Source organism: Pygoscelis adeliae, unplaced genomic scaffold (assembly GCF_000699105.1).
Source record: "Pygoscelis adeliae isolate BGI_AS28 unplaced genomic scaffold, ASM69910v1 Scaffold167, whole genome shotgun sequence".
In the NCBI taxonomy this organism is placed as follows: Eukaryota; Metazoa; Chordata; class Aves; order Sphenisciformes; family Spheniscidae; genus Pygoscelis; species Pygoscelis adeliae.
Window position 1 is genome coordinate 898,896 of NW_008825428.1, and position 12,187 is coordinate 911,082.

At 38.4% G+C, this 12,187-nt stretch overlaps 1 protein-coding gene across 1 annotated transcript in view; it reads right to left on the reverse strand.

The window, feature by feature from the left end:
- Nucleotides 1-3,767: 3,767 nt before the first annotated feature.
- TLR3 (toll-like receptor 3) overlaps nt 3,768-12,187 on the reverse strand; it is a 9,544-nt gene continuing 1,124 nt past the window's right edge. Inside the window, exons 2-5 of the mRNA XM_009330657.1 lie at nt 9,860-10,308; nt 8,208-8,399; nt 4,731-6,556; nt 3,768-4,074 (exon numbers count right to left, since the gene is read on the reverse strand). Coding sequence (XP_009328932.1) covers nt 3,846-4,074; nt 4,731-6,556; nt 8,208-8,399; nt 9,860-10,300 — 2,688 coding nt within the window. The 5' untranslated portion in view covers nt 10,301-10,308 and the 3' untranslated portion in view covers nt 3,768-3,845. The remainder of the gene's footprint in view (nt 4,075-4,730; nt 6,557-8,207; nt 8,400-9,859; nt 10,309-12,187) is intronic.

Below are 12,187 nucleotides of genomic sequence, written 5' to 3' on the forward strand. Positions count from 1 at the left end.
CACGTGCAAAGATGCTACCAGCAATGCCAGGCAGCTTGGAGAGCAGTAGAGGGTGTCAGGATCGAAGACCTCTCTCTCCTTTGCTACAAATACGAGGCAGCTAGAGGCAGATGAGTGGGGGCTAGGGCAAATACCGCGCTAGCTTTGCGACGTAGGGTTGTCTGTCTGTCTGGAGAGAAGAGTGGTCGTGCCAGCAGCCATTTGGGGACACTGTAATGGCTGGTATTACGGACAGGGCAAACACTGTGTCAACTCAGAATATGGCAGGTGGCATGGCCCTTGGCAGCGTCTAAGAGAACAGCACAGGCTGAAAGATCGTACAGTTCCTTTATACGTACGAGCCCCGGATCATAGGTCAAGCAACTAGTTCCACCATCAGCTCCAAGCTGGCAGCTGCTAGTAGATGACAACCAAGGATACAAAGTGGGAAATTTTATCCCTGCCTTGTCTTCCTAGCACATCAAGGAGTGCCATGAACCGGCGGGGTGGGGCACACACGACACCAAGTACAGGACTGCAATTTGAAATGGATATTCTTGGCCTTTTTTCTTAAAAACTGAAATAATTATGTTTGACTAAACCTTAGGGAATAGGCCCACATAAACCCAACAGCAGCACGGTCTGCGCTTATTCCTCGCGATGCCAAAAAGCCTTGACTGAGCCACAGTGAAAGTAGCATAATTGAGCACGTTGCTGTGTAGTATACTTATCTCAGCTGCAGCCCTGAAGCAACCCTGCATGAAGACCTGGAATAGAACCCATTACGAAATCACTGTCTGTAATTTGTTCATTACCTCCTGTCATTCAAGAACCATAGAAACAGTCAGGTTTCACCCCAAATTTACAGAATTGAGCAGTCTGCCTCGCTCAAGTCCTTTAGATATTCTGCTTTCAATACAGATGATTCCTCTTTAGCCCTAGGTAATATCTTTGACACTACAAATCTGGAACTATTTTTCATTTATTTGGTATCCAATTCCTCAACAAATCAGCATAATATAGTCTGATGCTGCCCACTGCAAAGAAACTACCCAGCTCAGATATAGACTGTTAATCCTGAAAGCACTTACAACTCTTCACCACAGTAAGCCCATTTATTTGCTCTCAATAATATTGTCAACAAATGTACAGGAGCAGAGCAGAAGTAGGTAACTTTCAGACAAACAGGGAAAATTTATATGAAAATTTTATGTCAGGTATAATTGATGATTACCATTGGCCCTGTGCTTATTGCTTTTGTGCTTTTTTTTTTTAAACATTAGTCTAATTAATGTTTAAAAGGCCTTAAAAGAGCCTTTATAATGTCTTTTTCTGTTGTACATTATTTTAAACTGAATGTAGGTACTAAAATAATTGTTTAGAACACATCATCATATTTTTATAATTTAAAATTATTTTCACTCATCCGCAAGTACTTTTAGTTTGTATTCTTAGCTATTTTACAAAACTAAGCATCCATAACACATATTCTCAAGGTTCTGAGACCTATTAGGGGGGCATTTGTAGTAACAAGAAAAATCTCCACAGAATTTAGACAAGAGTCATTTGTCAGGGTTTAAGGGCCAGAAAAGACCATTTGATCATCTAGTCTTACCTCCTGTATCACATTTCACCTCAGCATTTATCCATGCATCCTCTGCATCTTTATGTCATTTTTAATATCCATGTGAACTGCTAACGTTTTCTAAACAATTTATATTGATGTGGAATGAGAAATTCTGCTACTATGCATCATTACAGATTTAGGAAACATAGGAACCCTTTCACACGTTAGTCTTTAAATAAGAGAAAGAACGACTGGCATGGTGCATACCTGGCACCCCACCCTTACCGACTTGCCTCCTCAACTTTCATGGCCTAAGCAGGAAGAAAGAATCTGTCACTTTGCCTGAAAAGGTCAGAAAGATGAGATGAAAGCATCACAATGGGGATAATCCTATTACTGTAATTAGGGAATCATCATCTATCACTTCAACTGTAAACAAAGCCTTTTTTCACTCAGGACTTCCTGAGGAGTGAAGACAGTCTACACCCCCTTCACTCTGCCGGCGCATGCAAAATCTATTCCATTAATTATTTTTCTCATTTACGTTTTTTATCATCGTGGGACATACAAACCTATTAAAAACCAACGTTTTTCATCTGTGCCTATAACAAATCATGAGAAAAGCTGCTTAAAATGTTAAGTATTGAACTCTCTGAAAGCTGTTTTCTAAAGCAGTAAAACAGCATTCTTGGAGTAATGGTGGTATTGAAACTGATGAAGGAAATGCTAGGGGAAAAAAGCAATTTAAAAATATTCCCGAGCTATTGAAGGATCACACACCTACTAAAAATTGACAATGTTTTATAAGGTTCCTTGGAGCAGCAATTAAACATTAACAAAAACATACAAATGACCGTCTAGTGTCTAATTTACAATAAATTCTGCTCAAACACTCCATAAAATTGCAACCAGTCTCAAACATTATGAGCATCCTTTCAGAGCACAGTCTGCTGGTACTCAGCTCTCTCCAGATCAAGCTACTAGCCCATATGTTTGAACCTTAATGCTCTGGCAATTGCCAACTAACCCATGTTTCTGTAAAGTATGTTAAGGAAAAAAAAACCTAGATTAATATATAAGAAATTAAACTACAGAATTCTATCTCATTTCTTTACAATTTTCTTTTTAGCTATCAAAGGCAAAACTATATACAGTCATAAAGAAAAAGGAAATAAAAATTTGAAATTAATCTACTTTTGAAGTTTTTCTCCCACTCTAACTGTAACTGTAGTCACAGTAATATTTCTGCTATGGTTTAAAAGTATTTCTTTTGGGGGGGTATTTTGTTGTTGTTGTTGCACCAGTAACAAAGATTTTGGTAATGAAATTACAGTAGCACCACCTCCTCCACAAAGCTGTCTTCTGGTTATGCTACAGAAATATCTATGCCTTTACTCATTTTATACAGGTGCACCAGCTGTGCCTTCGCCATGTTTCACATTGATTTCAAGTTCTGTTTAATGGCCCACATACAGTTTTATGCGCATTCAAAGAATTAAGGTGACATCTCTCAGTATAAATGTCCTTCTGCCAGCTCTCTGAATTTCAGTAGGGAAGAGTAAAAAAAAATTTTTTAATCATACCACATTGATTAAATCAGTTGGCTCATTAGTCTGAAAATCTGTTTTTCATAGTCACCAGTACTAGCCCCACCTAGAAGGCATAAGCAATCCTTCACTGCATGTTCTGAACGGGCTGCTCACAGGGTCAAGTTTCTTTCTGTGGCTTTCTCTTAAAACAAAGGTTTTAAAACTCACTTTGAAATTCTGCTATGTTTCTTGGTTTCAACTACAGAAATAATTTTCCATGTTACTTACTGTGCTTCACATGGAAAGCTTTCCAGTTTTAATTTCACTGAATCTCCCCTTGTGTTATAAAAGAAGCAGTAGTGTCCACTCTACCTCCTACACAGAATTTGCTATTTTATCGTTACTACATCCTTTTTTACATATCCCCTTTAAAGTAGAGAGTCTACATCTTTTCTGCACTCCATCAGATGGAGTGATGTCCTATGACATCAGTCATTCTCACTGCTTTTCAGAATTTCTACCCCATTTTTGATACAGAGACTGAAATTACTATCAGTCATGATCCATTTTAACATGTCACTTCAGTGCAGGTGAATTAAAATATCAGCAAGAACATGAATACAGACAAGTAAAATTAAATGATAGTGACTCTTACGTATCTTTCCAGCATGACAAACTTTTTTCAGGTTTTCCTGAAGGCTTGATAGTTTTCCAATGATAGAAAATATGCAATAAAATGACCCCATAATTCAAATCTGTACTTTCAAAATTCAGTGCACTTTACTATTAGATTTAAGTGCCATCACTAATTGCTGATGAAATGCACTGACTCGTTCTCTCTGGGCTGGCCAGTTCAAGATGCAGTGAGATTTGAACATTCCTCTTCTCAGGTGAAGTGCATGATACAACTTGTAATCTTGGATATCGTGAAGAAAGATCAATATGATGGAGTCCCGACTTTGTTCAATAGCTTGCTGAAGAGCATGATACACCTTAAAACTGAAGCAAAAATAAGACAAAAATACATGTGGAAGGAAAAAATGACAAACAGTTCTTTTAACAGCTCACGTAATAGCACATTGCAAACTCAAGGACTGGACTCAAACAGGGGTCTTAATGTCTGTTCTATGATACAAAATTGTCATTACTTACATTAAATTAGTTACCTTCTAACTAAAGACAAAAATCATCATCTAAAAAATATAACCTAAGTCTACTGTCTTGATATAACCTTGTTCAGCAAAGTTCCTTTCTTTTCAAGATCACTACATAAGAAAGGTGAAGAGACTCATTTAAAGACAAATAAAAATCATCTTTGGATGCTAGTGGTCTCACCCGTTATTGCTCTTTTTCAAACATGTAAATTTAAGGAAAGCAATCTGCACAGGTGACAGCTTGACTTTTTGAAAAGGATATATTGACAGAGAGATTCAAATTTCCACTAGTGTACATGTAGAGCAATTAACTTTATTAACTTAGGAATTATTCTGAAGTTATGATATATTAAGTGAATGTATTAAAATAGAATTTGCATGGTATTTTTTATTAAAGGGTACTTTTTATTAAATTACACAGCAAAAAAAGATTACCTTGTTAAAAAAAAAATCTGTTAAGAAATTTTCTCCCTTACATATAAAATTTTATATTCTACTCACTTTTTGCACCAGGGATCCTGTAAGAGGTGTTCAGTCACAACAAAAATAATCTTCCTGCTCATTTTTATACTGTTAATTGTGGCTTCAAATTCAGATATGCCAGCTTCAAAGTCCCGTTCTTCTAAACAAAAACGAATTTGAAATTGGTTATTTTTTTCCAGAGACGTGAAATTCTTAGATACCCAATGCGTGTCCTGTTTTGCATGAATAATGTAGGCATCATAATCAAACTCTTCCTGTGGTCTGTCAAGTTCTTTAAAACCGAGTATTCGATTTACCGAAATATTCCAGTAGAAAGCTATTCTCCACCCTTCAAAATGGATGATAAAAACGATAAAAATTACTAGCATCACAGTAGCGGTAGTGATCACAAACAGAAGTTTAAATGGAGCACTGTCTTTGCAGGCTGAGCTATCAAAATGCAACACCAGACTGCCATGATATTTAGGTGGGGTGTTGCAAATGTACTGGGACCTCAATCCAGGTATATATGCTTGGGTCACATTCAGCCAATCAGCAAACCAAGCAATGCTTTCACAGGTGCAATCAAATGGATTGGAATCCATCTCCAGTATTCTCAAGCTCTTGAAAGCTGGGCCAAACACTTTTTCTTCAACTGAGGTTATCAGATTTTTCTGAAGGTTCAATGAATTCAGAGAGGCTTGGTCATAAAACAGAGTTGCCGGAAGCAAATTCAAATTATTTGATCCTAAATCCAAGTTTTTTAATTGGGACAGACCCTTGAAAACCTGAGCTGGAATCTCATCAAGCCCATTTGATTTTAAATTGAGAATACGCAAGTTGGGAAGATCTTTTAAAAAAACAACAGGGCCACCTGGATTTGCATGTTTCCAAAGTCGGGCTAAATTATTGTGCTGCAAATCCAGAATGACAAGTTTGTGAAGTCCACCGAACAAGTCTTCTTTTATGTTTGCTATGTTGTTATTGCTGATGTCCAGGACGGTCAGGTTTTGTAGAGGATGAAAAGGCGAAGGAGAAAGCGCCAGATTACTGCAACCTACCTTCCTCAGCATCAGTTTTCTAAGGCTTGGGACAAAAATGAATGATTCACTTCGCAAAGTCAAGTTTTTATTATAAGAAAGATAAATATCTTGTATGTTATTGAGACCTTTAAACTCATGACCTGTGAGCTCTTGACTAATTTCATTGAGACCAAGATCGAGAATTTTCAGGTGTCCCAAGGAGGAAAATGCCCCACTTTCTATTGTAGAGATTCTTGTTTTTGTGAGGTTGAGAACCTGCAAACTGGAATTAGCAAGTGATGAAAATGTTTTATTAGTTATTCTTTGTAAGTTTATGTTGCAGTAACAGAGACTCAAGTATTTCAGGTTGTTCAGACCTGTGAACATATTAGCAGTAATTCCTGGAAAATTGTTATTATCCATTATAAGGTACTCCAGGTGGTATAACCAATGAAAGGAAAAATCTTCAATTTTCCCAGTAAGCGAATTTATCAGATTAAGATGTTTGAGGCTGGATAATCCATTAAATAAACGTGAAGATACATGAATGTTGTTATGCTTCAGGTTTAAGTATTGTAAACTTGAAAGCCACTGAAATGAGTCATCTTCTATCACAGACAGAGAATTTTGGGAAAGGTTTAAAACTGTAAGATTTGTTCCTTGCAGTCCCTGGAAAGTTGACTTGCCAATGTATGAAAGCTTCACATGGCTCAGTGAGAGGTTCTGAATCGCTGTGTTTGATAATTCTGTACAAAGTTTCTTTGTGCGATTTTCACCAAGTTCAACATTGTTCAGTATGAGGCCAAACAGATTTCCAATTGCATGTAAACATCCTGTGTGAAACTGAAAGGAAAAGAAGAAAGAGGTTTGACCTAAATAAGGGGACTGTGTAAGAAAGTAGCCCCATAAGGCCAAAATTTGGAAAGGTTTTCAAACGAGATTTTCAAGCAGAATATAAATCCTACGCTCAGATTTTTCCACAGCCAAGTTCAGACAAACACTTCTTGGAGTTTATACTTCTTGTGATAATTTTAGAACTACTAGTTCTAAAATTTGTGACATGATTATCATAATTCTGAGCAGTACTCTTTTAGAAGAAGATAGAAAGTTGCTTAATGAGGTGCAAGTTAATTACAATTTTGTATCCAACTAGTAAAACTCATTCACTGGAAGTGTCTTAGAAATTGAGATAATCTCTTTCTTCAGCTTTCTTTTATTGGTATCTGCTAGGGATACCAATATACTAGTGCAAAACCAGGTATATTGTAAAAAAGTCATTTAGGCCTTCAGACAGCCAAGAAGAAACACAGTCTCTGTGTGAGCAGAAGCTACACTCAGGAAATGTGATACTACACACTTGCTTCCACAATATAAATCATAAGCCTCCATCGTAGTGCTGGCCCCTCATCTTGATTCAGATATCAGCTGGATGACTAAATACTCCATTTGTCAGAATGATTCAAATGCATAAGGCTGTTTTTCAGACAGTAGTACTGTAAAAATCAGGGCAGGTTAAACTAGCATAAAGTAGCACTGCCCAAGAAAGTAGCAGTCCCGTCTACTTATCCACACGCTGTACCACCTTGTGCCAATATGGCCATACATGCAGTCACATAGTGAACCAGACAGAGAACCAGCCTGACTGCAAGCTAACCAAGCCAAAAAATCTGTAGAGTTTCTCCAGTGATCCAGTGCATGGCCTCATTAAAGCTTGTACCAGAAAGAGGGAGGGATGAACCGGCCACGGGAAAGAGGATGGTGGGATTTCCTCTCAGCAGTGGTACAAGCTTATGCCACTCTACAATATTCTTGTAATTTCAATATACATGTTCTTTACGGATCAATCAACTGGGAAAAAACCCAAGCAAATTCAGTGCAAATTCAGCATTCATATGCTGAGGGTCAACCAGTTTAGAACTGCAACACTTACCATCACTCTTCAAGGAATCCTATTGTAACACTGAGGTGCAGGTCAGAGGGAACAGTGAGGTAGGTGGCAGAGAAAACACCCACCTGGTTTTTCAGAAGAGGGAGTATACTTTTCCACAATAATTATTTCTCCAGGGTACCCCACAGGCACAAATGGACGTTCTCTTTGATTAACTAGGAAGTGAGACCTAGACTGTATAACTAGCCTTGCATAATATTGCACTTTTTCCCCACTTAGAAAGTACGTCAGCTGTTCACCTTCAGCATACGAAAAAAATCCTGCATAGAAAATACCTGGTAAGGGTTCACAGAACTACTTGATCTAGCTCTTGCTTGAGACCTCTGATCTACATGGAACCAGCTCTTGCTGATTTCAGTGGGAGAAAAATAATTATGTGTATCACTACTGGAGGTCCGAAGCAATGCTGTATACAATAGAATGGTTTTATCTTTGACCTCAGTGGATCAAAAATGTAATGTAAATGCCATACGGTCATAAAGGATAAATCAGGATAGTTCCATTTTATACTTACACCTGTTGAATTTCTGTTGAAGTGCTTCCTACCTCTTTCAGTGGATTTGATGACAAATCAAGACTATTCAATGAGGCGTTGCTTAGAAAATGAAAGTCTTCCTTTTTTAACTCAGTGATTTGATTGCTATCCAACATGAGCTCACGAAGATTCTCCAACTGTTGCTGCAATCCTAAGTTTGCTGACTTCAAAAAATTATGAGATAGGTCCAAAATATTCAAGTTCTGGGGAGAAGATGCAAACAGAAAACTATAAAATTATTTTTATTTTATATAATACAAAACTATTTTGAAATATTGCATTAGAATCTAATTGATTAGAAATTAGTTGCAATACTACAGTTAAAATAAATCTGTAATAGAAAAATGGCAGCTTTCAAGCTCCTGCGGGAAGAAGCCTTCTGTATCTTCCCCACCTGTAGCTTTCATTGTGTCCATGATCTTAACTTGCTAAAATATCTACTGCGAACCAAAGAATTACTTTATTTAAAATTCCTTAACTCACTGAAAGCCCCCCTGCTCCAGATAAAGTGATAAAAGCAAAAGCCTACAGCCGGCTGCAGTTACAACTACTGCAGTATTAAACCTTGCATTCCACCCTCTGCACGGTGGTCCACCCCCATGAAGGGAAGTGAGGAAGGGGAGTGCAGTAGCAGCCCACAAAGATCAGTGCTGTACGCCTTGTCGTACTCCAGCTCGTGCCCAGGTGCTCAGACTCCTGCACCTGCAGGGGCGGAGATGCTACCCTAAAGGTGACTCCACAGAATGTGCCTTGAGGTGCCCCAAGCCTGGCCTCCATCAGTAACAGAGCAGCAGCAAAGCAAGGAAGGCCAGAACTTCAGTTCTGTTCCCAGCACCGAGGCTGGCTGTACTCATTTGTACTTAGTGGAGAGTCAGCAGTCCTACGATGCAAGCAAGTACATTTTATGTAACTGAACTGGAATAATGAGTTTAGCAGAAAAGTTTAGACTTGTTCAAAACAACATGCACACTCATTAGAACATTGTACAACAATTAGTACCCACGCATTGTCTCTATTTTCTTTTGTCCTTAGGCCCTTCCTTTTGCATGGTTCCCTGCTTGGTGCAAAGACAATGGAATAGTCTTTTCCTGCCTCCTGTGCTGGTACCCCAAATTCATAGATGCGACAGAGAAGATATTTAACCACAAGGTTAACCACAAGAAGATATTTAAACTACAAGGAAAAACAAAGGTAGAGTAAAAAGGTTTTTTACTCTTTCTCAATCCCCAAAGTCCTGGGAGACACTACATTCAGCCTAAGCGCTGGCCTTCATGGTCTGAGTAATTACACCTTGACCTTGAGAATTTAGGCTAGCTACCATTTTTAGACCCCTTGCAACTCAGATTCCACACCATCCATTTTGTCCTATACATCATCTGCTGCTGCTATTCTCCCAGCACAAATCCTGTATGGAGAGGTGCCTCAATGGGATGCAATAGGGAAAAGGGGATGGAGAGCACTGACTCATAAGAATGGCTGAGACTCCAGTGTGCTCTAACACAAGAAGCCACTAGGCCTTTTCTTTAGAAAAACAATGAAGGAAGATTATACGCTGGGTATTTTCAGATGCAAATAGGCAGCTGTTCTGTACACACACTGGAAAATACAGTAAATTCCCCATTTATACCTCATGTATGTGAAAAGGTGCATTTCTAAAGCTTACCTCCAGGGTTTTGAAAGGATCATTTTTTATATCTATTCTGTTGTATCCTAGATTGAGCTCAGTCAGGTTGGTGCAGGAAGCAAAGGCTCTGTCAGGGAGCTTATACAATTCGTTATGTTCTAACTTCAGAATCTGCAACAGGGGCACATTTTGGCACAATTCTGGTTGCAGTTTAGAGATGCTGTTGTAGCCTGCATTCAAATAAACCAGCTGGCTGTACTTGGTCAGATTTGCAGGACCTAGCTGTCTTAGCTGATTATGAGAAATGTCCAAACCCGTAATATTGTTTGGGAGATCAGAAGGAATTTGAGTCAGCTTTAGGTGACTGCAGTCAGCCATTTCATTTCGGATCTGACATTGCTTTCCAGCTGATGCACACAGCAAGTAGACAGACACCAGTCTGACAGATAAGCTGCTCCACCAAAGAATAGCACTTCCCATCGTTTTACCTGCAAAGGCAAAATGAACACAGTACAAATTACAATCATTTTGACACAACTTATATCTTCAACTGAAGGCTAAGCAAGCCAGGCTCAGAAAACATATAGTCTTATACTGAGCAAACACTCGGTATTTTTCACCCATGAAGTAGCATTCATTTCTGCAGGAAAGATATGTCAAAATCTCTCTAAATTAAGATGTTTCTTTAAAAACAATAGTATTGTCTTACGTAAAAATAATTATGTTCAAAAAACTACCAACACTTTATCTATTACCAATGCAAATTTCCAACCATTTTCCCTTTTCCGATTGATTTTGCATTGTTTTAACATGCATAAAATACAGTAAGTATGACAAATTATACACAGGCCCCTCAGTGTTAATCACTGAGCTCTAAGCTTAACCACACTGATAAATATTTGTACACAGGTCCCTCAATGTTAATGACTATGCTCTGAGCTTAACTACACTTAAAATATTTACAGTTATATGCAGTAAGAATACCTAATATACCACTTTTTTATTTTACAGTTCTTGCCAGTTTTTGTTTTACAAGCCAGCCACACAAAATTCTAACCGTCTTTCCATCTCATAGTGAAAGAAGGAATACCAGGCTATAGAAAGGTGTATGAGAAAGTAAGAGCAGGCAAAACAAATCAGTACCAACCTAATCGGAGAAAGAAACAGAGAGGAGCCAAGGTGTACAGAAAACACTGTCCATAGATTCAATACACTTATCCAAATACTTCCAGGAAAACTTACACATTTAAGAATTTATATACCCCACCCCATATGTTTTGAGCATTTCCATTAGGATGTCAACCTCTGTCCACTGGTGCTCTAATCTTCAATGGCTCTGCCTGTTTAGGCATTACGTATCTGATAAATCTCAGACTTTTTCGTATTTTATTCAGTTTCGATTTAGTATCCGTAAGATTGAAATTCACCTGGTGTTCTTGTAATACAGCTTTACTAGATAAGGAAGAAAATCAATTCCACACAAATTCTGACCGGAATAGAGCTGTAAGAGCTTAGAAGTGTTTGACTAACCTCCTGAGTCATGGGGCTTGTCTAATTAAATAGCATTTCTGCTAATCAAGAGAAGAGTCCAATATATCTTCCATATCATTCTCTACTGAACTAATCTTTAGTACAGGGAGAACAAATACTTTGGGAGTGCTCGTCAGAATATTTTTCCACGCTTTAGCAGAGAACAGTAAGCTTCAATTTTTTCTTTAAAAAAAAAAATAAAGCTTATACTTTCACCCCTGCAGCTTTGAGTGTCTCCACAATCTCCATATACACCTATCTGCCAACCTCAATTTACCAACGAGTTAAGTCTCAGCATGGTGGGCTCCCAGGTAGAGAAGACTCGGTGCCCCACTACAGAACAGGCTATAGAAGGGAATTTAACCTTACTAGACTTAACAGGAATTTAGAAGAGCTTCTCAAAATACTAACTCCCAGGAATATGAGCTTTCTTAGTTCTGCAGCTCACATTTTCCTTTGCTTGGAACCTGTGTTTAATTAACATGATCTAGCTTTGAGCACATTAGATTATTGCTCAATAGCAAACAATGAAACAAGAAATGAAACCAGCACACTCGTACAGAAGAAGAAAAAGCCTTTGGAACAGATGTATTTTAAAGAGGAGAGTTTTCACTACCATAACAAAACACTGAGGAACTGACACTGCAACCTGCAGCCAAACAGGAGTTTAGCAGGTCAGACCCCGGCAGAGTTTGGCTCCGTAGGTGACCTGCCTTTTCAGAGGGCAAGCATTAGGACTGTTCCAGTGACAAAAAGCCACATTACAGTGGCCAGAGGGGAACCCTGTGAGTGCCTCTGTAGGAGCAACCTGGCCAACTAGGGAGAGACATCAGTAAA